The sequence below is a fragment of the Lichenostomus cassidix genome, chromosome 1 (genome assembly GCF_008360975.1).
Source record: "Lichenostomus cassidix isolate B80296 chromosome 1, HeHo_3.0, whole genome shotgun sequence".
NCBI lineage: Eukaryota > Metazoa > Chordata > Aves > Passeriformes > Meliphagidae > Lichenostomus > Lichenostomus cassidix.
This window is the reverse complement of record NC_139479.1, coordinates 115,159,644-115,183,784: the sequence shown is the minus strand read 5'-3', so window position 1 is coordinate 115,183,784 and position 24,141 is coordinate 115,159,644. Positions and strand designations below refer to the sequence as shown.

General features: G+C 44.1%; 1 protein-coding gene across 1 annotated transcript in view; it reads left to right on the top strand.

Moving 5' to 3' along the window:
• The window catches only part of URB1 (URB1 ribosome biogenesis factor), a 35,716-nt gene extending 13,698 nt beyond the window's left edge, over nucleotides 1–22,018 (top strand). The window contains exons 16-39 of the mRNA XM_085078285.1: nucleotides 1,381–1,497; nucleotides 2,135–2,273; nucleotides 2,952–3,122; nucleotides 4,082–4,278; nucleotides 4,819–5,043; nucleotides 5,577–5,756; nucleotides 6,372–7,233; nucleotides 8,128–8,329; nucleotides 8,518–8,695; nucleotides 9,169–9,227; nucleotides 9,360–9,553; nucleotides 10,742–10,852; nucleotides 10,937–11,000; nucleotides 11,431–11,602; nucleotides 12,123–12,225; nucleotides 14,900–15,060; nucleotides 15,430–15,541; nucleotides 15,817–15,923; nucleotides 16,459–16,602; nucleotides 17,231–17,340; nucleotides 17,914–18,090; nucleotides 18,431–18,672; nucleotides 19,654–20,250; nucleotides 20,820–22,018. Coding sequence (XP_084934411.1) covers nucleotides 1,381–1,497; nucleotides 2,135–2,273; nucleotides 2,952–3,122; nucleotides 4,082–4,278; nucleotides 4,819–5,043; nucleotides 5,577–5,756; nucleotides 6,372–7,233; nucleotides 8,128–8,329; nucleotides 8,518–8,695; nucleotides 9,169–9,227; nucleotides 9,360–9,553; nucleotides 10,742–10,852; nucleotides 10,937–11,000; nucleotides 11,431–11,602; nucleotides 12,123–12,225; nucleotides 14,900–15,060; nucleotides 15,430–15,541; nucleotides 15,817–15,923; nucleotides 16,459–16,602; nucleotides 17,231–17,340; nucleotides 17,914–18,090; nucleotides 18,431–18,672; nucleotides 19,654–20,250; nucleotides 20,820–21,031 — 4,836 coding nt within the window. The 3' untranslated portion in view covers nucleotides 21,032–22,018. The remainder of the gene's footprint in view (nucleotides 1–1,380; nucleotides 1,498–2,134; nucleotides 2,274–2,951; nucleotides 3,123–4,081; nucleotides 4,279–4,818; nucleotides 5,044–5,576; nucleotides 5,757–6,371; nucleotides 7,234–8,127; nucleotides 8,330–8,517; nucleotides 8,696–9,168; nucleotides 9,228–9,359; nucleotides 9,554–10,741; nucleotides 10,853–10,936; nucleotides 11,001–11,430; nucleotides 11,603–12,122; nucleotides 12,226–14,899; nucleotides 15,061–15,429; nucleotides 15,542–15,816; nucleotides 15,924–16,458; nucleotides 16,603–17,230; nucleotides 17,341–17,913; nucleotides 18,091–18,430; nucleotides 18,673–19,653; nucleotides 20,251–20,819) is intronic.
• Nucleotides 22,019–24,141: the final 2,123 nt, after the last annotated feature.

Below are 24,141 nucleotides of genomic sequence, written 5' to 3'. Positions count from 1 at the left end.
TACATTTAAATGAATTATTTGACTTTTCAGAAAAACTGGTCAACTGCAAGTCCGCAAGACAGCAGTGGCTGTTGTTTTCAGCGCCTTCTTAAAAACGACATCTTTTCGTTATCTAAGTAGGGGTGGAGATCTACATTAGGAATAAATGCAATCAAACTGTCCTGCCTAGAGAAAATCCAGGAAGCTGTACTGGCCCTAGGCAGACCTCCTCACGCAATGTGCTGCAGTATTCATGGCTCACAAATTTATACCCAGCTTTGTGCATTTAATCTTTGCATTTAGCTCTGATCACAGGGTGCCATTGTAATGTTCAGTCCACCAAACCAAAGTTACAGTGACTGAATTAGGATTTAGTTGCCCTTGATCCTTGCAAGGCATTAGAGACAGGTTCAGTGGGTCTCCCAGTAGCTAATGTCTCAACCAAAATCTGCTCCAAATGTGCCATTTTTCCAGTGGTTTTGGATTCTTTGTTCCAAGTGGGAACATGGACTGCCCGACTCATTCTTATGTTCACTTTCCCCTTCAGTCCATTGTGTTTTCTCTAAAGGGAATGCAGGAGCAGGGAACTCAGGGCAGTTATGTCAGCAGAAAGGCTGCTCAGAATAGATGGTAAGAACTTATTTTTCTACACAGTGCCATTTAAATGAAGGCTTGTTTTTGGATTTCACATTCTGTTCCAGCCTGTTTTCATGAGAGCTGCAAGTGCATTTCTATTTGAAGACTCTGCCATAAATAGTCAATTATGTAAAAACGAGACCTTTTTCCTTCATTTTTTCTTTATTTAAATGAATGACCCTGTCAGATTCACGTAAGCAGCAGTTATTTTTAGAGCTGCTGGTGTTGTACACAGAGTAAATGTTGAACAAATGAGTTGTGATAGCTTCCTTTGTGTTTTGTGTGTAGAGAGGAGCAAAAGCACAGATTCATTCTGTGTAATTGCAGTCATTTAATGTAGGTGCCAGAGTCAGGAAGCTAGTAGCCTGGTTTGATTTAGCAATGATTTTCCTTTTTGTTAGATCAGTAGTTTTCTAAAGTCCCCTACAGGCTATTTTTAAGGGGCTTTTTTTTCTGCCTGTGATGATATAAAGATGTACAACCCTCTGAAAGCAGTATAACCTGCTCTCCCGAAATTATAGAAGTAAGATTTTTATTCTCCACTATACAGTTAAAGTTGTCTTACTGAGTAGGAATAAGGAATCCTAAACTGAGGGAGTGAGGAGAGTGACAGATCCTTTGTTTCATCAACCTGCTCTTCTTTTTTCCTTTAGCAGAAGAAAGAATCATGAAGTTAGTGTGCAAAAAGATTTGTGTCTCTTGGGATTTTGTACTTTAGGTATTTTGAGGTTTTTTTACACACCTCCTCCTTTGTTTCCTGGACAGGTTTTACGTGACAGTGGAGTGTTTGAGTACACATGGAAGGAACTTTCAATTTGGCTGGAACACTTGGATAATACAAAAGAAGACCGAAAGGAAGCAGTGATTCAGTTTTTGGAAAGGGTAACAGTGTTCAAATTAGCTGGATAAACAATGCAAAGAGTAGTTTTAGTGGAAACTATAGATTTTGTTGCTATGGTTGGGAAACCTGTGAAAGACCAGTGAATGAATTCTGAGAAAAGCAGTGTTTGTGATTTTTTTATAGAGAGGTCACATCGTTCTTGTCTTGGGTGGGAGGACAGCAAAATGATTTGTAGGAAAATGAAATCCAGAAAGAACAGTTGTTATTACAGCATTGCTGGTATAAGGATAAAGTATTGTATGTGTAGGTAGTGTTCATCTCCTCTTTAGATGCCAAAATAATCAGACCTTCATAAATTGTGGTATTTTACAAGAAAAGCTGACATTTCCTGTTTATTCTTCAGGATGTTGAATGCCCAGTGCTTCCTTTCCAGTGGAGTCTCCCCAGGGATTCAGTCTGTGGTAGCAGTTTAGATGCCAGATTGCTGTGGACTTTTTTTTTTCCATCAGTGTCCCCTGTAGAGCAAGAACCATAGACAGAATCCTGCAGAAGTGATGTGGAAGTTGTCCTCCTGAAACTTGCCCAACCACTTTTAGCACATGGTCTTTTGTAGCAACATGCGGTTCCCGTCCACCTGCCAGCCTGTGCACTTTCCTTTCTCTCCACCTTTGCTGACAGATCCTGCTGAAGCTGGTGACAAACCCCTATGCCTACACAGACAAGGCAGCAGACCTGGTTCAGGAAGCCAGCGTGCTCCAGGTCACTGTGCTGAAACAGGACTCTGATAACATCAGCATCCCTGTGTCTCACATTGATGGTATGTGATTATCCCCTCAACAACAGAATTCCAGGATCTGGAGCTACATTTTCTAGCCCTGATCAGCAAACTGGGGATTGATAACTATAGAAATCCTGTTAAGTAAAGACCTCCAGGATTCAGCCCTCCACGTGTACTTGGTATCAGAAGTCAGAATTGCAAAGTTACTACTTTACCCCCAAAAGTAATTTTGGTTGTGCCACTTTAACAGATTTTGAAATTTCTCTTTAGGCTCTTGCAGCAGCGTTTTCAAACAAAAATGGAAACTTAGTTCTTGTCCCTGGGGCTGTTCATAGAATCATGGAATCCCAGAATGGTTTGGGTGGGAAGGCACCTTAAAGCTCATCCAATTCCACCCCCTGCCACGGGCAGGGACACCTTCCACTACTTCAGGTGCTCCAAGCCCTGTCCAACCTGGCCTTGGACACTTCCAGGGACCCAGGGGCAGCCACAGCTGCTCTGGGCAGCCCGGGCTGGACAGCAGCATTGAAAGGCAGAGTGAAGTTCAGCTGTGATTTTTGTGCTGCACTTACCATTGTATTGCTTGACAAATGTGGCTTTCATCCTTGTTTTGGGAATTAAAAAGATGCCTTGTATTCCTGGAGTGTTGCATTCTACCTCTGTTGTTTTTCCAGTTAGTTTGGATCCTCTGCTTAGATTTTTTTCTTCACTTGTTAGATGTCCTGGATATGGTGGATGTCCTGATCGAGGGCACTGATGGCTTAGATGAAGAAATTGGGTTCTCTTTAAACGAAGACATGATTATCCAAACATTTCCCTTCAGTGCTGTTGTCCCTGCTGCGTTAGAAGCCAGGAATGTACTGTTGCTCCAGTCTGAAAATGGAACAGGTACAGTCTTTTTTGGTTTTATGTGTCATCTCTACCAGTGGAGTGAAAGTGGCATCATTTTTACCCATTTTTTACAATTTTTCACCATTTATCTTTTTTTACCTTGAGACATTTTATTATCTTCCCAGTAAGCAGAAGGAGGAGCAGATGCATGGTGTTTCCTGCTCAAGAGTGGCATTGATGCTTAGTAGGTGCTTCTGCCCTTTTTCCCTGCCCTTAAGCAAAAGAGACATTGTCCCTGCATGGACAGTTTTGGTCTGGAAGTAGTTGGCTTCAGAAACACTTCAGTGTTTTAAGAACAGTGTGGAGATCATGAGAGGAAGATGTTTCCATGCCTGTAGGCAGCTCTTCCTGAGATCAGGGAGAGAGGGCTGCACTGTTGAGTAGGAAATGGATGCATTTTCCAAAGAAAGCTTCTTCAGAGATGAAGCTCTGGTGGCAAATGTTGCAAAGTTCGACCACCTCCTTGAGGAAAGCGCTGGAGTCACAGGGGGGTCAGGTGGGCTTGGAGCATATTTGCCAACCCCACAGCACCTCACTAAGTGCTCTGTGTATTTGGCAGTCAAGTTGCACCTGGGGTGGACTGAAAGTCCCAGTTCTGAAAGAAGATTCTTCCTATTTAACTTGTACACATTAACTGGAGTGTGTGTCCCCCAGTGCAAATCAGTTCTTCTCTGAGGTGGTGCTTGGCAGGAGTCTTTTCCTGTTAAAATACAGGTGTGTTTAGCACAGCACAGTGAAGGGGGATAATTTACTTCAGCAAGAGCTAATGTGTGGAGGACTTTTCAGGTACCTCAGTGGGTCAGGAACACTTGTCCAGGTCACTGCAAACACCTTTTGTTCTTATCCAGTATTTCTCTGAGTGATTCTCTGTGGGCTGCTGCCCAGGCCCAGAGTAAGGAGGGTTGCCCGTGAGTCTGTGCTCATGTCAATAATTTCATTTATTTTTGCTTTTCTAGGAGCACAAATTGTGGAGTACCTTGTTGCTGTTTTCACTGACATCCTGCACTCTCAGAGAGAGCCCCTTGCCCTCTGCTTGATGTTCCAGCTCTATGATAAAGATCTCAAGTCTCTCAAAGTTTCTAAATATCCTCAGCTCTACCAGTTTAACCAGTACTATAAGCTCTGGATACCCCAGCAATCTCAGGAACCTGTGGTACGGAAGTCACTGAATTCTTGAGCCAGTGTTCCTATAAAAACCTCACTGTTTATAGAGGTTACATTTCTATCAGAAAGTGCATTTTTATTGAGCTAATTTTGTGTTTCTTCTTGATCACATTGGGACACACATTTGCTCCAGGGCTTTTCTGTGATGACACAAGAGGTCTTGGTGCTGGCTGGGAGGCAATGCCAGGGTTCAGGGGCTGTAGAGAGATTTCTCACCAGGCACAGCAGAGCCTGGCATGTGCTGTGACCTCAAGCTCACAGTGCCTGGAGCTCCCCCCGGGTGGGCTGGGGGTCACAGGCCCCCTGGGCTGGCTTTGGTGAGTTTCTCTGTAAGGCCAGCAGTGAGCACTGCAGATCCCCCTGGGGACACTGCTGGACAGCTCTGTTCTAGCAGGACTGCACACTTGTGCTCCTGGAGCTTTAGGCTTGACTTCAGCTCAGAGCTCATCTCAAAACAAAGGTTTCTCAAGAGATTTTTGATTCATACTCATCATTATTTTTCTCATATGCTTTTTTTCATTTACAACAGTTTAAAAACCACAAGGAGGTATGCCAAGAACCTACCGTGGCACTGGATTCTGTATTTACCACTTCACTAAAGAGAGCCTATGAGAGAGGAAGCAATACCTTACTGGAAGATGGTGTTCAGACAAAATTGAGAGACTTGGCTTCCTGGCTCCCACCTGAACAGCTTTTATTAGGAGTTAAGCACGTGCTGCTATACCTGAAATCCACAGTGGAGAACTTCAGCAGTGTAAGGGCAATATTGTAATAATATTGTGGTTATGTTTGGTTTCTTTTAATGTAGAAGGTACAAATGACTTGGCTGTTGAAACTTAGATTCCAGCTTTTTCCTATGCTTGGTTCTGAGGCTGAACCCCTTGAGACAAAACTGCACCTAATTTGTAAACAAATACCAGTTCTTCTGATAGTTGAGGAGACTTGAATTTACTTTACATGGGTTACCTTACTGATTGATGTGAGTGCAAATAAACTCGAGATTTTAATCCAGCTCCTGGGTCTCTCTAAGAAGCCTTTCCAGAGAGTAAAATTCACCAGCCTAAGTAACATCTGAATGTCACAGTATAAATGACATTTATACCGATCAATATTTGGCAAACTGAGACTTTTCTTAGAATTATGTTTCTACATAAGGGAGCGATTCCATCCCCCAGAAGAAATTGTAATCTAAACAGTTCTTAGTTAACTCCTATTCCTGTTGGATAATTATCTTTGTGGTCCCATCCTCCTCTTTTCTCAACTTCCAAGATGTCTTTGTTTTCATAGCTTGGTAGAACTTTGGGTCCTCAACTCATTGACCTCTATGTGGAGCTGCTGAGCAGCTTGTTGTGCCGAGGCAATCAAATAGAGCTGGATCATCAGCAGAAACAGGGAGAGCATCAGGCTGAGTCAGATCTCTTTGTGGATGAGGAGTATCTAATGACAGAAGAGTCTTCAAATGACAAGGTACCAAATCCCTTGATACAGATGGACCTGTTAGTAAACTTGGATTTGATTGATTCTCTTGGGAATCTGAGCAGAGAGATGCTGCAAAGGTCTTGGAGGAGAGCTTAGGAGTATAGAGCATGTGGTCCAGCAGTTGCAAAACTACTGTCTGGAGATGTGATCCAGCTGCATCACCCCTGAGCTGGAACACAGTCAGGAGAGGTCCTTTGCAGGAAAAAATGTATTCCCTAAGTCCTGTGTAAAGCCTTTGTATGAAAATTATGTACTTGAGGAGTGAATATTTCCCCCTCTTTCATCTGTTCCGTGAATTTGTGGAGATTAGATTGGAATTCTGTTGATTAACCCCAGAATATTCAGTTCTGCTCTGGAGATGTGCCTAGGCATGTCTAGGATGTTCAGTATAACAGCATAAATCCCACAGCATGACTGTTGGAAAAATGGTATTTATGTGCTTGTAATTCATTAATGTTTTTATCCTCTGGCCAGCTAGTAGATAATTTCATGTTCAATAATTTTAATTGACAAGTTGTGGAAAATGGGCAGATGATCAAGTTTATTTTTTATCCTGAACTGTGATTATCCATTCAGTGATATTGTTACAACTGGTTGTTACAGATGCTGGAAGATATGCTCACCTTGATTTTCAGACATCCTACGCTGGAGAGCTGGTTCCTGGCACTGGAGCTGCGCTCTATTCCTCAGCCTGGTTTGAACCCTGTCACTGTGAAGCTCCTGTCAGCTCACCTCAATTCCGGGGTGCTCCAGCTGCTGAAAACAGGTACCCCCATCCTGCAGAGCATCACAACGGCTCACAGACATGTGCTGTCCAAGTATTTCGAAGCTATCACAAAAAGTGTCCTGGAAGAACTGCAGGCTGTGGGGAAGGACAGAAGGCAGGTCTATCCCAGGAAGTCTCACCAGCTGCAGGCTCTGGAGGAGCTGCACATGTACATGAGCACAGCTCAGCTGAAGGACATCACTTTAACCATGCTGCGACTTCCTGAGACGAGCTTGACTGCTGAGAAATCTGAAAAATCCCCTAAAAAGGGGAAGCAGTTAAGCTTCTATGGACAAATTTTGGTGCAGCTCCTCACACACAGCTACCAAAGGCATCCCCAGCAAGGAGAACTTCTGCTATCCACAGAGCACATTAAAGCTTTGGGGATATTGATGTCAGCATCAGCCAGCAAAGATTTGGAGAAGGTTTTCCTTCATGCTCTCCAGAGTGAGCCAGTCCTTTCTCTCGCAGTTGGCGTCGAGGTGCAGCTTCACTGCCTTGCCCAGCGCTCACACACCTGCCTGGCCATCGTGGCCATGCTGATCCAGCACTCCAGGACTCATCTGCTGCAGTTTGAGCTCTGGTGTCTGAGCAGTGCTGATGGAAAGTACCTCAGGAAACACATGGAGAGCTTTCTTCCACTCCTTAATGTGTATTTGCAATGCAGAGACCAGTATGGCTTCAGCCGACCTTCCACAGGTAAAGGCACTACCGAGCCCTGCTTGGGGTTCAACAGGCCAAATTAAATTCCCTCTTTGGGGTCTGCTGGCCTCAAGGTCTTGGAATCTCTGCACAATGGATAGAGGTGATGAAACTTAGATTTCTGACTTCTAGGGACTCTCTTGGAAGTACCTCTGCAGCATTGAAGGTGAAGGGCTGTGCTGAGTGTTGGCTGCTAGCCTGAAGCCAAGTGCTCTTACAGTTACTGCTGCCCAGATTTCTCTTTTGAAGCCCCTTTTTAATGCTTTTATTAATGTGAAAATCTGTCATTGTGCTCCTCTTGGTTTAGTACAAGAGGTAAAACCTTTTGCTCGGACAGAACAGTGTCTGGAGTGTGTAATGCCACAGCCAGATGGTTTTTGCAGAATCTGAGCTCTCACTTTTGCAGAGTGCAAAAATTTCTTCTAAAACAAATCTCCAGCTGTGGGCTGACCATAGTAATGGCCTCCTAAGCTGGCGGTCCAGAACTTTCCAAACCCACAGCAGCATTACATCGATGGAAAAGTGTGTTAAATTCTCTACCAGTAAAACAATGAGTTAGGATTCAACTCCACAGAACAGGATCACTTTGATTTCATTTCTCTTACTGCCCAGAAATGGAAATAGCAAAGAAAACAGGCTGTCTGTAGCTGTAGCTCTACCTACAAGGTCAAGTAGTGAAAAGACCTTGTCAGCACCCAGGGAAGTAGAGGATGGGTAAAGAACTGAGCCTCTCTCCAGCACTTCTTTCGCTGTAGCAGATTAGCAGCTGCTGTAGCATCATTTCCTAGAAACTGAGTAATCTTAACCTGGATTATAAAGTGACTGGGGATCAGTGTGGTGTTGTTCAACACCTGCAGGAGCTGGAACCTGTGCCCTCTGCTCTCTCAACAGTTGTCTCGGCTGTCACACCTGTGCTGAGGAAAGCCCTGTGGAAGGAGCTCTGCGCTGGGATTCAGGACGCCGAAGCATCGCATGAGGCCACTGTGAAACTGCAAATTCTTTCAAAGTTGTTGCCACCTTCGGAAAGCAAAGGGCTGCACAATCTGATGGACCAGCTTCCTGCTGCTCTGGAGAGAGCAGAGAATGAAGAGAGGTGGGCAATGTGTGTGTGCCTCCCTCAGGGCTCAGTTTGTCCTGGGAAGCACTGAGATAGGAATGGGAGCAGTAACAGCATCCTCTCCTCAGAGGATCTGTCGCTTTGCACTTTGGCAGCAAGACATCTTTAACTTAAAAAATCAAATTAAACTATGAACAAGAAAGTCAATAACTATCTCTCTCTAGTTGGGCAGTGGCAGATGCCATATCCAGAGTGCTTCAAGACTCGGAGGAGCTGCATTCCTGGAGGAGACGTCTGTTGTCAGCCTGCATGAAGGGCTTAGTTGCTGTGTACAGCAGCAGCAAAGATGAATGCAAGCAGGAAGTGGAGAGGTCCATGCTGCTGAGGCTAGAGGAATTATTGGTTAGACTTCTTATCTGCTTTGCCACAGTGGGACTGTATGCACATGTGTGACTGGGTACTTGTAGATTTTGTAAATGTAGAGTGTTTCCTGTTTTATGGAATCTGGTTTACATGGGCTTTTAATAGCTTTTGCAGAGTTAACTTAGCCCTGATAATCATTTGTATGAAGCAGTTTTATGTTCTTGACGATGGCTTTCTGCTAAGAATCCCCTTTGAAGACAGGAGTATGAGGTATTTAGGCATAAAAAGTCCTTATGTTCCCCTGCTCCCAGACCAACAAAACAATACTTCCTGTTTCCTTTGAACTAGGAGGTAGGATTGTTGTATCCAAGAGCTTTTTCCCTGTTATCCTCTGATCATCCCACATGAGTGTTTGGGTTGCATGTTTTTAGTGTGTCCCTTGAACAGAAATTGCTGTAGAAGCTCCATGTGCCAAATGTAAGCCAACACCTGTTTTTACTTGCTGCACACAGTGCGTGGTTGAAGAAGTGGACCCAGGTGACTGGGGCAGCCTTGTGAAGACAGGACTCAAGTAAGTGTTTTCACTTTAATTTGGTTTGCTTTTCCTGAGTTCACCTTCTTTGTCAAGTTGTCATTTCTTAAAAGGCTTTTTATTTCCTTGGTTTGGTTGGGATCTGACTCCTCTGTGATCCTTCTCCCAAAGGTACCGTTACAGAGATGAAACATTTCTGAAGGTCCTGAATGTTGCCATCCAGTTACTATACAAGAAAGAACCCTCACTTAGTCAGAGCTTAGTCAAGCTCTCCAAACTTCACATGATGATCACCCAGCACTCTCTATTTTTGTCATCCATCCTGAGGTCAAGAGAAGAAGATGGCATGAACATCCAGACAAGAGGTATTTTTTAATCATCTTCTTCCCATACTAAATACAATTAATCTTGTCTTTCTTGCATTATATTCTCTTCGTCCAGTAACACACCCACCTACATAAATACTTGCAGAGTTATTAACAGTTCCAGAATATTGGCATTTACCTTTAAATTGTACCTCTGCTTGGATCCAAGTTACATTAATTTTATGCTGGTTTTAAAGACTAACATTTTTTAAACTAGTGGAAAGGTGAGTTTGGGTTTTTATTTTGGTTTGTTTGTTTGTTTTTAACCCAGTTGAAATCTTGGATTGATTCTTTTGGTTTCTGTGAGGCGGTTAGTGTAAGATCACTGAAATGCACATAGGTCCTGTGATGTTTAAACCTGTTTTAAAACTGGTTGGTACATGAGATTTAAAGTTGATCTTGTGAGTTTTATCAAAAATTATAATTTAAATTACATGTATTTCATATTGCAACCTTTCATAAAGAATATCCTTGCATGAGGAATAAAAATTGGATGCTAGTTCATGTGTAGGATTGGCTTTGTTTCTTCTTCGCTGGCAACTGAAATCCTGCCTGACCTTGAATTGCATTTAATCTACATAAACCTCAGCTTTTCTCCACTGTACAGGGGTTTGAGATTCAGGGGTTGAAGGAGCTGTGTAAGAAAAGGGGGTGAAATTCTCAGGGCAGCATGTTGATAACAAATTTTGTGTTTATTGGTGGGCAACATGTAAACAAGCTTTCAAGTTTTAAACCACCTGAAAAGAGAAAGAAACTCTGAAGTTTGAAGTCAACAATTTAGGGAAATTAAAAACAAGGAATAGAGTTTGCTGCTTCCTGTATGTATGTGTCTTACCTTTGGAGTGTATTTCTGTAGATCAGCAGGATGGATTCTCTGAGCCAGCTGCAGTATTCCAGAAGCTTGGTGTCACAAGTGCATTCACTCAGGCTGGTACTTCAGGAGCTCTTCAGTTTTGACATGCATTTTATATTCCTGCACATAACTAGGGTTCTGAGATGTTCCCTTGAATTAAATGCATCCTGATCACCCTTTATTGTGTTGGGGAGATGGGCTGCAGTATCTCTAGAGATAAATGTTGATGTAAAATGTCCAGTGCTGTGTGTGCATCCATATGGAGTGGGTCTGGGGGTGTTTGTTTGTGCTCTGTGTGACTGAGAGCCGCAGGACTGAAGCTGTGCTTGTTGCAGAGGCTCTGGTGGACGTTCTGCTGACAGCTGTGCAGCTCAGCCCCTCTCTCTGTGCAAGCAGCCACCTCCCCGTGCTGCTTGGAGCCTATGGGGCCACGCTCAGCACCGTGGGTGAGTGTCAGCCTGGTAAGGCACTTCTGCTGCCTCTTCTCATCTCCACAGCTCACTCACGTTGGCTTCAATCTTGGCTTTTAGATCAGAAGATACTGCTGCTGCTTCAGCTGTATGAGAAGAATAATCAAAGTCTCCTAAACTCCAGGTAAGCTGAGCACCTCACTTTGTTGGGCAAGCTACACACAAATAGTCTCACAACTGGGATTCTTCCAGGGTCTCATTTTTAAGGGAAGGAGACAGTGAACAAGGTCAAACCTAAAGGTGAATGTTGCTTTTGGAAACATTTTTCCTACGTTTCCTATTCTTAATGTAATTCCCTTGTGTTGCCCAAACTTTTGGGTGTCTGTGGGTTAGATGAGGGAACATCCCATTCCTGGAGTCCCTCACTCCCAGTAATTGTGACCCACTATAGGGGTCTCCTCGCAGATGGGAGGCTGAAACATAAGTCAGCAGTGGACTTTTTCCCTTTCCTGTCCCTAACTACAAGTGAAGAGAAAATTTCAGTACTAGTTGATCTCCTCTGGAATTGCTTTTGTCTCTGTTGCCTAATGCCTTTATCTTTAACAATGTTGAAGGATCCTGCTGTGGGGTCCAGCAGCTGTGGAGCATCACAAGACTTGCAAGAGCCTGGGGAAGTCCCTGTGGCAGCAGCCAAGCATGGAGGAGATTCTGTGTCTGCTGGATCGAGAGAAGATGATGAAGACAATTCTGTCGTTCCCTCAGCATCGCCGGCTGCTGCCATCACAGGTGCTGTTGGTTCAGCCTAGCCATGGTTACCCTTCTTTGGATGTGCAGAAAGAGCCTTGAGCCGTTCCTTTCTTGCATCCATGTAATGCATTGCAGTTTGGTTCCACCAGGAGAGTAATTTCAGTTCATGGGAACACTGGAGTTAGTTCTTTAGGAGCACTTTTCAAATTCATTGCAATATATGGGCCAAGTCTTGTCAGCAGGGCTGATTGTGCATTGCAAAAGTATGTGAGACCAGGATTGGACATCCCAAGGATCCATGGGCAGTGGGCTCTCCAGCCTTTCTTACAGCAGCCGAGGCGCTTCTGTACCTGTTGGTACTGGTCAGGGGAAGTGGTTGTGGATATTACCCTGATAATGAAAGAATTTAAACACAAGCATATCTCACCCTGTGTTGCATCATATTTTACAAGGTGTAGTATCAAGTGATTTATCTTGGGATGAGGTGGTTGGGCAAGTTTGAAACCACGCTTGAAATCGGTGGTGCTCCTTACAAATACTGGTTTGGATTTGGTTTCAGGGGATACAAGAATCACTATATAAAGATGAAACAGTCAAGAACCTTGATGACTTCTATGATCCTTGTTTTCTGCTTCAGCTCTTCAGTGAACTGATCAGACCAGGTAAAGCGAGTGTTTCTCTTTGGTGTGTAGTGTCTGGTTGCTGTGCTGCAGGGGCTGCACCTGGAGCTCTGTTATTTATCTCTGTTATTGATCCAAGAGCTAATACTGCAAGGATTTTGTGCCTGACTTTAGAGGGAAGAAGCAAACTACTGGGAGGGCTGTGACTGAATTGTCTGGAGATCTGTCAGCAAGTTTCTTGTGTGACATGACTCTGCTTTGTGCAAGCACATCCCTGCTGTGTTCCACAGACACACTGCCCCTGGAGAGAGCCCTCAGTGGTCAAAGGGAGACAAGAATCCTAAGGGATTTCCTAACCAGCCCTCTCCCTGTGGTGGTTATGATTAGGCACTGTGCAGTTACAGCTAGATTTGGCTTGCCACAGCAATAATATTGGAAGCAACTGGCTGGCTGGTAGCATCTGTCAGTGAAATCACACTCTCAGTCCCTTGTTCACCCAGACCCCTGCAGGTACAGCACCCATGTAGGTGTGCTTAGCCTGCCCTTAGCTATGGTTTGAACTGCTCTGTATAATCCTGGCAGCAGGAAAAAGAACTGTCTTTAAGTCCTCTGAGGAGAAAAGGAAGGTACCAGAGCTATTTGACATTTTGCAGTTGGAGGGATCTTGGACAATCCAGTTAATGCTGGGCCTTTGAGGTGCACAGGGATGAAGAGCATGGACAGCTGGAACCTGGTGTTGATAGCTGGAAAAAGGACACTCTGCCAGCACCACCCACCCCGTGGAGGGAAGGATTTGGGGTCTGTGGCAGCCCCAGCAGCACTGCAGCCAGTTGGTGGCTGCTGATGTGGGAAACACCAAGGCTGAGGGAGTTGCTGCACATCATGTTCTTTTGGAGCTGTAAAGACAGTGGCTATCCTGAATCTGAACCTGGAGAGGGGAAAAATAGCCCCCTTAGCTACTCCATGCAGAGTGAGAGTCTGTGTCCTAAGAGGGGCACTTTTGAAGGGCCCAAATGATTTATGAGCCCAAGTCCCATGGTGCTTGTAAACCACGTCAGCTGCTCTTGGAATTCCCAGTTCTTTATTTATTTGCTCTTTGTACTGGCTGCACATTGCCATCTGAATTTATAAACATGGACTTCTTGCACAGTGTTTAATGCTCACTGAGGAAAAAGTAAGTCTGGAGTTGGGCAAATAGCAAGTTCTGTCTATCTTTAGCTCTGATAAGCATCTTGTGGAACACTTTTCCATCGTGGTTCTCAAGGTCCTTTAAACAAGCTGTATGTCAGACACAGAATTAAATTGTGGTTTTTTATAACAGCTTGTTATTTTATGTTAGTTGTTGAATGCACTCTTCAGGGTCAGCAGGATGGAAAATATTACCACTGCATGTTTTCAGTGAAAGAAAGATTTCCAAATAAATCTGCCTATGGACTGCTGAAGTGAGAACCTTGGATTTCATTCTGTGGCACTACTCCATAGCTGGAATGGTTGATGCACATCAGCAGCTCTCCAGAGCTGCAGTCTGAAGGAGAGCAGAATTGTGACTTTGGGACAAATGGCAATGGCTGGTGGGGAGGTGGAAACCTGCTTTACCTGGCCCATAACCAGCAGAGCTGGGTAAGAAACTGCTAGGCATGAAACTGAGTTTTAGAAGTTCTAGCAGCTGAGAAAAAGATGAGAGAAATAGCTCAGGTGCTGGTGCAGGGACAGAAATAATCTGTGATTTTTTTACATAATTTTATATGTATATACACACACACTTTAATTTGTATAGAGGAGGAGATCAGTGGACCAAATGTAGGTACTTGGCAGTAAGATTGCAGCCCCTTCTTAAATAGGAATATTTGTTTTCCTGAAACTTCCTCTTCACCTTCAGTGTGAATGACAAGAAAATACATGAATATTGTTGCTAAACTCACAGTACATTTGTAGCTGGTAAAATACCACTGAGGTGCCATTGTACTCCATTCATGGAGCCAAGGTGGAGGTTTCACACCAAGTCATTTCTAGCCATCAGTGGGTAGAAAGGGCACAGACTCTTCAAAACACACAGAGCACACAGTCCTTAAAGGAGAAGCTCCAAATCCTGATGGCAAAATGCTGTGGAAGATAAATGCTACATTAAAGGGTGTGTTTTCCTGTTTTCTGTTGGGCTGATTTCTGGTCATTACAGGATTTTATTTTTCCCAGAAGGGCTCAGGGGTACAGCTGAGTACTTGGCTCAGAACAGGCCTTGCCAACAGTCACTCCTGCTGTGGTTTAAGGGCTATTTATGTGTTGTTTTCCTGCCCTTTATCACAGAGGCTTTGGGCGTCTTTCAGGCACCCAAAAATGCCCTGGAGAGAGGAATTTTGTGTCTTGTTCTTTGTACTCAACTTCCCTGAAACAGCGAGATACAAGATGTCTTTACAGAATTTATCCCTAACTTTGCATGGCCTAGCAGGCAGAATCATCTCTGTCTCACATAAATGAGAAGAGCCCCATGAATTTCAGCTCAGGGCAAGAATTCCTGTTCAGAGTGATTTGCTGAACCCCTTTGTCAGCTGGAGGAGCCTTCAGCAGGCCCTGAGGCATACTTTGTGGGTTTAGAAGCTTTGTAGAGCTAGAAAGAGGTGCTCATGAGCAGAAATGTTAAGGATTATGGTGCTGTTAAACACTCTGGGACATTGCAGCACTAACACACCGTGTGCTTACTGTCTCTTTTCCCCCTCAGAGTGTGTGGTGGCGTGTCACAAATTCGTGGAAGTCAATGCCCTGGGTCTCACAGTGGCTGCCCTGAGCAGCTACGACTCCAACATGAGAGCAGCAGCCTATTTTGTCCTGGCTTCCTTCCGCTCCCACCTGGAAGGGGCTCGCTTCCGAGAGAAGAGCCAGGTAAGGCTCAGCTCCATGGTCAGCTTGGCAGGTGAGACCTTGTGGGTCATGGATGTGTGTGGGAGAGACATTGCCTTGCTCATCTGTCTCCATGCATGTGGTGAGAGAACTAAAAGAAGCTTTTCATCCTCTTTCCCATTGTTTCTCCTCTATTGTTTTGTGTTTCTTCCTGTTACAATCGATGGACAGAAGAAGTGGGAAATGTGTTGTAGAAATTCTTAGGAATTTTGTTTGCAGGAATGGAAATTCTGATGGAATTGACATTTGACCTATGGCCTTTGAAATGTCTCAGAAGCTGATATATGTATTCGTGCTCCTGTTGTGTACATTTGGGCTGTGGTTCACGCTTCTCTCCCTGGGCTCTTGCAGTTGCTGTATCTCTTGGATACTGTGCAGAATGGAATTGGGCAGCCAAACCTCAGGTTCACCTTCTCCCTGACCCTCTACATTGCTCGTGTGGCACAGCAGATCCTGAAGCCAGGTACTGGGACCTCCTGTGCATGTCACTGCTGGGGTGGAAACCAGAGCTGTGGGGAATGTTGATCTCCTCACCTGCCTTGTGCTCATTCACTCTCAACTGAGCTTTTCATTCTGGGGAAGAGAAAGGGAAGGATGGTCAGCAGAATAATGAGCCTCAGAGCAAAGACCTTTCCTCAGTTCCTGGGCTGTTCTCCCAGCTTGGAACACTGCACAGTACAGCTTCCATTGATGGTTCTCATTGTCCTCCTCCATGGTAACAGCTTTTTCTCTTCACAGAGGAGCACATGTATATAAAGGTAAACAGATTCCTTCTGTCGCACCAGTACTTGGACTTGAGGAAAGTGCCAGGTTTTTTCCAGCTTTTCTACAGTTTTGATTTCGAGGTAAGTGCCCCATTTTAGCTATCCAGGAATTCTTCAGAAATTTATAGGAAAAAAACATAAAAATACAATGAAATCTCATTCTCCTGTAGGTGGTTAATTAGAGGCATCTTTCTTTTGTTTCATATTGGAATTAAAAACGTTATTTCTGTGGGGTTTTTGTTGTTTCCTTAATACTAACTCACAATGAGTTGTGCTGTATGTGTTCTGTGAGCACAGTAAACAGAATATTCTGCCACAGCTAGCTTATATTAATCTTTGAGTTGAGATTAGTAATGTTGACTAAAAACTAAAACTAAAGTATTTTAGGAACAGCAACTTTTAAAATTCCATTTCCACTGCATGTTTGGGCTGCAGACTGACTGTTCCTGATGGATGTTAGTGATTAAATTTGGTAGGAATGGAAATTGGGAAGCCCAATAAGCACTGAGCTGGCACTCACAGGGAGCCTCTCACAGGGTTTGAGTGCTTTTAGGAGCAGATGTTGTTTGGAAATGTCTAAATGCCTAATGGTGGTACTTTTCTTTGTGGCCTCCAGTACAAAACAGAGCGTGAGTGGATCCTCAGATTTCTTGGGGAAGGACTGCGTGACAAACATTGCTATGAACTTTACAACTACCAGAGGATTTTCCAAGTCATCCTCTCCTTTTTCAACAGTCCTTTGTGTGATGAGGGCTCCCAGGTAAGAATTTTAAAATAAAGCACCAAAGAACCCCAAAATACAAAAGTTCGCATGGTTTGGAGATCTCAAGTACAAAGTAGAAAGGAGCAGGTGACTCTACTCTTTCCCTCCTGAAAATCTGTTCCTGGTTGATTTTGTGTGTGTATGGAGGGGGAAATAATTGTTTATGTCTGAACCAGTCACATCCTTATCCCCTGAAACTGGAGCAGATTCCTGTCATGGAGCCTCATGTGGGCACTGTGGTTTTGCTACTACAGTTGGGGCCTTTACTTTTTTGGGGTCTCTATTCCCTAACAAGCACATTTTTACCTGAACAATGCTTCAACAGGAGGGAAACTCTTGCCAGGAGCTCTCTGGAAGCATCCCCCCTGAGTATTTCAGGGATCAAAACTTTGGACAAAAAGATAAAATTGTCTTGCTACCTGAAAACTTTTAAGACTTGTAAGACCTGTGCTATGAAGCTTTGAAAGGAGAATGTCTTTTCCTTCCCAGGGTTGCTGAGAACAGGTGGTGTTCATTTTACCTTGAAGTTGATCAGACACCAGTCGAATTGCTAATTCTAAGTTTGCTAATTAGATCCTGGCTATTTCTGGTTCTGTAAAAGGACAAGCTATATTTTCTGTTTCAGAGTCGTATTCTGGACATATTACAAAGTGCTGCCCGTGTCACCAGAGCTGCCTATGAGCTGATCCAGGATCACAGCCTCCTAACATGGCTCCTGCACAGCTTGGAGAAAAGGTAACCAGGAGAGTACAGGAGAAATGGGAACAATTTTAATGTCCACAGGAGGATAATTATGTGACTGAGCATGAAACAAGGGTGACAGCCAAGGAGACAGGAGCACCAAGGGTCATACTGGCAGAACTTGCTGAACTCTGAGGTGTCCCTCGTGTTTTTGAAAAAAGAATCAAGATGCTTTCAGGTTGTGGTAGGAGGGGTGATGGTGGGGGGGCTTCATGATTTGGAAAACTCTTCATTGAAAAACTGAGAAAGCAAAATGCCACCTTGTTTTGGTTTCTTTACCTTTTAAATTTCAAACACCCTCTGTTCACATCCTGTCACAGCACCTGCTGCACAGGAAGTGGCACAGTAATGGATTTGAGTTGTCTAGAACATTCCTCCTCCCCTTCCCTCTCCCTCACACAGATGCACAAAATCTCTTCTGCATAGAGTACCCTGACAGGCTCAGGCAAGTGCACCAAAAGTGCTCTAGAATATGGTGCCCTGTAGGTGATGAGTCAGCTCCTGGTAAGGATCTGCCTTCCAAATGTGGTTTTCTTTTTTTTTTTATTGTTTTGTTTTGTTTTTCAGGTTTCTTGAAAACAAGGTGATAAATAAAATTATTTCCTTACTTCATACTCTGTGGCTAACAAATTTGGGAGACAAAAGAGAAAAGAAGAATCAATCCCAGGAGAACAGGAAACTTCTTCCTATTCAGCTTGTAAATGAATTTCTGTATGTTTTGGTCACGTTAATCAAACATATTCGGTAAGTGCTTTGTTCTGTTTTTTGTTTAAGTCAGTTTGCATTTCATCCTCTGTGCAGTTTGAACTTTTTTAAAGCCAGAAGTACTTCCTTTTTTCTGATAGATGAATGCCTTTTTTCACCTTCATTTTGGATGTTGAATAGTGAATTTGGATGAGATTTCTTTGACAGGAGGGTTTAGGTGTTTGAATACATGGGAAATAAAGTAAAATTTGGTGCACAGTTGCTGTCAAGTCCTACATCCTTAATTCCTGCCCATTCTGACAGCAAGGATTAAAAACTGTACTTCTTTTATTAATTAGCATGCAGGAAAATACATGACACTTGTGTTTTCTTTTGACAGGACTAATGTAGATCTGGCCAAGCTGACTGAGTTCTTCAGCACCCTGAGCTCCGTGCTGGAATATCGAGCTGTGGTTGTTGGGGCTTTTCGGGAGATGAGGCGTTTCACGGTGAACGACAGTGTCCTCTCCAGCAGGGAGGTGCTGCTGCTGCTGCACAAGTGGAGCCTTGTCAGCAAAGACCTGCAGCTGCAGGAGGACCTGCAGGCCCTGGCTCAGAAGTACCAAAACAAAGAATTGCTCAGTAAGTGCTAAAATACTTCAAGGAAGGCATATTTTGTTGCAGCTGTTACAAACCAACAGTACAAGTGAGGCAAACTTCTGTGGAAATAGTACTACTAATTTCTGTTGGACTGATGTAGCTTGGGGGAGGAGGAAAGGAAATGGAAAGCCATTTTTCAGATCTTCCTTGCGGTGATTTCTGACCTTAACACCATTTGGAAGCTTTGGAGAAACACAGTTTAAAAAGGGAAAGAGCTTTAAAATGAAACTTAGTTGCAAATCTGGTGTCAGGCTTTGAAAAATGGTGTTCTTTAATGAATTGTTAAAAGGCAGTTCCTGGAGGTGTTGTGCTCAAAGGTTTAAATCATTCTGAGTGTGGGTGGGGATCTGAAAGGGATATGTGAGTAAAAACAATGACTAAAAAAAGCAAGTGAAAATTAAATTGTTGGCTTTTCTTGTTGTCGTCAGTGTTTGAAGAAAGGAAAAATATATCAGCACTTGCGTGACTTCTCTTGTTCTCTCTGTGACCAAAAAGTGCAAGGGACTTGGGAGTGGGAGGTCTTAAAACAACACTGGTTTCCTGCAGCAGCAACTGCTTTTGGTGTGCATTAAAGCTTCTATAGGTTTGTTTCAATGTTTTGTAACAGTTAAGAAAGGATCCTGTATTTAAGGGATACTGTAAAAGCTTTAGCTTTTGTAAAGTTTTTCTCACCCTTTGAAACTCCTCAGAAAGACACGAAGAGGGATTTTGGAGTGATGCCTGTAACTTACTGTAAGTGTGGGTTGTGTTGCTCCAAGCCTCAGGAGCTTCTCTCACCTCCAGGCTGAGTTATCCAGTGTTCCAGCCTGGAGTTCCTGGGAGCTCCCGGAGCCCCTTTGGGCTGGGGCTTACCATTTTAACAACTGAATCGATGCAAGAGAGCACCTTTCTTGCACAGTTTTCAACCAGGAGAATCCTTTGGAGTATCTGATGGGTTTTTTGGTGGTGGTCTCTTCCTTACAGAAAATATCAAAGATAAGAACAAACCTCAAGCCTCATCTTACATGCATCGTCACACTCGAAAAAAGAATGAGGTGGAAGATGATGACACTGCTGGAGACCTGGAAGTGTCTGAGCTGGAGAAATGCAGAGATCTTCTGAATTCCATACTGACCCAGTGGGAGCCAGTTTTCCAAGTGCCACCCTCCAGACAGGGAGGGGAGACGCTCGGAGGCAGTGACCCTGGAGGTGAAGCAGCAGCTGTCACCTGTGCATGCACTCAGGTTGTCACCAAGTTGCTGCTGCGCTCCCTGGCTGAGCAGAGCCCCCCGAGGGAGCAGGCAGTGTCCCCAGTGCTGCGGTGGCTGCAGAGCCACGTCCTGCCGCGCCCTGCAGCCGTGCAGGAGATGCTTGGGGATGAGGTTCTGAGGAACAACCTCTGCAAGCTTTACAGCCAGCTGTGCCAGGCCAGCAGCTCAGCTGGGCTCTGCAGGGAGCTCGGTGTGCTCAGCTCCATCATGCTGCAGCTCCTGGAGGAACAGCGCCTGGCCAGCACCTCCCACGAGCTCCTGAGCTCCCTGTGCCTGGCAGCAGCCACGGAAGAGGATGCAAACAAGAAAGGTGACTTGTGTGGTTCTTACTGTTCACATTACAAGGCAGTGGTGGGAGGAAGTAGGACATTCCATGGCTTTTTTGATCCAGTTTTCCCATATCCACCTAGCCTCATAGCTTCCCAAAAGTCTTTGGTGGGATGGGGACAGGGTGGGCAGCATGGAGCATGTCATGCTGGGGTTTTCTGACAAAACAACACTCACACTCCCTCTAAGGAACTTCCCTTTCAAGGACTAGAGTGGAGCAAAAGTTATAAAAATAATATAATTCCAAGGGGGAAAATAACCTGTAACAAACGAGTCCATGTGGGCCTGGATGCTGATCCGTATGCTGGTCGATGATTGCATCTGACAGGTCAGACTTCAAACTGTTTTATTTAACAGGAAACTGGTTTGTTCCTTCATATGAGAAGGATCATTGGCTTTGCATGGGCAAAGCCATCCTAGATATTTCATCTAGGAAAAGGAGTTAAGGAATTTTTTTAAAACATAGGCCTGGAGGTAACACCTTGGTTTGATATTACTGTGTGGAAATAGAAGAATGTCTGTACTGATTTTTCTCTCATCTTTCTTCCACAGCTGTTTTTGTATTCCTGACTTCCCTTTACGTCGGGGACATGTGGCTTGGAGCACAGGAACCAGATATGTTATTTACCCATGTCAGATTGGTCTGCACTGGTGCAGGTTATGAATTACAGGATGACTTGGAAACTCAGAAACAAGGAGAAGAAACTATTGTGTCTCTTTGCAAAAAAATTTGGCTACATCAGGGTGTTAATTCAGGGAAGTAACACTTCATCTTTAGTGTTCTGTGCTCTGCCATCATCACTGTGAGCTGTGAAAGCTTCCTGAGCTGTTCTCATACAGACCTAACTGGTTTGGTCATAAAGATCAACATTTTATTACTGTGTGCAAACTCGGGGAAGATTTTATTCAACGTCTCTCAGTGGGACATTAAAGCTCCAATTTCCCTTTTCATGAACAGTCTGGGACACAATATTACTTCTGTCATTTTTATTACGGGCATTTTTAACTTTTCGAAGAACTAGAAAGACTGTCTGTGCACATGTTTGTTGTTAAAATCCATCCTCTCTCCAATATAGGATGGGGTAAAAAGGCTGCAGAGCTTCCCACAATGTGGTGTAAGTGCAAATAATGAGGAGCTGGAGGTTTAGTCATGATGATTTAGTATTTCTTGAAGAATCCTGGTTGATTTCATGATACCAAAACCAATATGAATAGAAGACTGAACTCTGGAATCATGATGGTCTGGGATTCTTCTTGGGCTTAAATTCAGTGGCTTTTAAAAACATTTATATCAGAGCTGTTCTATTTTTATTACCCCTTTTTTTCTAATTAATAAAAAAAAAAAAGAAAAAAAATCCCTGACATATCACTGGTGCTGTAATGTGCAACAAAGGCCCATTTTCCCTCCACTTGAACAGGTGAGAGATGGAACTAACCCCCAGAGGATTTGCACCTCATTGATTATGTGTGAGTTTTGTTGGGAGCTCGCTGTGAAATCTGATAAATTGTTCTAGAATGTGGCCTGGAGGGGAGTTGCACATGCCAGTCCAGATCTGCAAACGTGGCAGTGCCAGGACGTGTACCTTTGGAGTGTAAACCAGCATTTATTAAATTGACTCACGACTGTCTGCTGTGCCCAGGTCCTTTGTACAAATCCTGTACAGGGAAAAATCAGAACTGCACATTCCTTGTGATATGTATTGATTTTTTTTGGGGGGGGGTTAAATAAAAGTGAGATGCAAATGAGGGAATTGCTTTTACCTGTAAATATTTTTGTCCTAAAGGAGCCATCAGCTCTGTAGCAAGGCTTGAGTTAAAAATAATATTTCTTTTAAAAAGCTGCAAACCTTTGAGAGGCTACATTTTGTGTCATGTAGAATTCCTGGGGACTGACATCAGGAAATCTGTGTGATTGAAGGAACTTACTTTTGATTAAAAGTCAAATAGGCACAAGAAAACCACAGGAGTTCCAAAACCAAAAATGTCTTTCCACCTCACCTGTTAATGCTCTTGGCACAAAGGGAAGGAGTCTTTCAGCTGTCTCAAGGGCCTAAGCACACCCAACAGTGCTTTATAGAATGATTTGCCTGGAGGATTTAAAGAAATGAGGTAAGAGCATCCCACTAACCCAAGGACAGGAGGGATTTAAAAGCCATGTGTGGCTTTTAAAGACAAGGATGTGGCACTTGGGAACAGGGGTTAGTGGTGGCCTTGGCAATGTTGGGGGAACAGTTGGGTTTGATCCTAGAGGATTTTTCTATCCTAAACAATTCCATGATGCTCTGATTCTAATTGAGGACTTGAGGAAGGGGAATTAAAGTGCAGAGCAAAGCACTGAGGAGGCATTGAAATGGTTCATGAGGGAGGAAATGCACTGCTCTGCCCCACTCCCCTGCTCCCCACTGAGGTGCTGTAAGGCAGGCTTTGTTTTGCTTAGTATTTATTAATGATTATATATTTCACACTGTAATTCCAGGTAATTTGAAAGGAACAAAATAGAAAAGATCTTCAGTGGTTATGTGCTCCGAGCCATGTTCCTGTGCAACCCAGAAATGGAGGTTGTCACAGGTGGGAATATTCACATCTTCCAGCAGTACCCTTCAAATCCATCTGTGGAGAAGAGGATCTTGAAAAGCAAGGTGATCCAAGTGTTTCTGAGTCAGGGAGGAGGATGTTGGAGCCAGCAGGCCATGCAGAACTGATCAGGACAGAGGCACCATCCCAGCCCACAGTCCCTGGATACAGCATGAAGCTGTTCTGGCAGTGTTTCCCTGCAGGAGTTTTTGCTGTATGCTTGGGTTTGTGGAGTTTCTAACCTTCTCCTCAAGTTTCAAATAATTTGAAATGAATATCATTTTTCAAAAGTAGATGAAAGACATATTCTCTCCTTGAAGGATGTGCTGAGCCGCATTGCTCCAGTATGGCCATTAGGACTTTGTCTTATGCATGCAGGGATTTTCAGGTTTGTCCTTTGTTGAAAGACTCTTTTCTTCTCCTGCCTGCAGGTTTGCAGTGTTGGTGTTTGTCAGGCAGTCACAGCCCCGAGCTTTCTGTGCAGCCATAGGAACTCCACAGGGTTGATTTCACCTCTTCATTTCATCTCTTCCAGTTTTACCTCGGGCTCAGATCCTTCCAGGAATGGCTGTTTCATCCCAAAGGGAGGTGAGTGCTTAAGGAACCACATCTGAGTAGGAGCTCCTGAGGTCATCACAGTGAGGCTGTTCCCCATTGGAACTGCTTTCTTCTCTCTGGCTCCCTACAACCACTTGTCTGGAATGTGTGGCCAGAAAAAAGGACAGTTGTCAGGGACATGTGTTTGGAAAGCAGTCACAGTTTCTACAGGAAGTACATTACCAAAGTTTTAAAAAATACAGGATATGCTGCTTCTATCACAATAGACATTGAATCCAGCATGAGAGATGCTTTTGCACTTCAGCCCTCTATCCACTGTGAGAATTGTGTCCTTGCTGGAAATGGAGAATAGCCAACAGGAAAGGTGTGAGCTGAGCCTGAAGGGACTCCCCTTTCCCCCTCAAGATGGGACCTTCACTCCAGCCCTTAACTCAATTCTTGAGCTGGGTTTTTAGAAAGAAAACTGGAAACTTTACTGTGACTTGCTCTGTACCAAGGGTGAAGGGAACTGTCACAGCTGCTCCTGGGAAAGAGAAGGGATAAGAGCTTCCTGAGGCTGTGAATGGGTGTCACTGAGGGCAAGAACAAGAGGGATGTGAGATATTTGGCAGAGACTGCCTGATTCTGGGGCTGGGAAAAGACAAGACAACTCTAAGGGCTAGTGGGGAACTGAGCAGGGAAATGGGACAGACCTAAAAAGGAGCAGATACAACTATGGCAGCAGGAAAGTTCCAGAGCACAA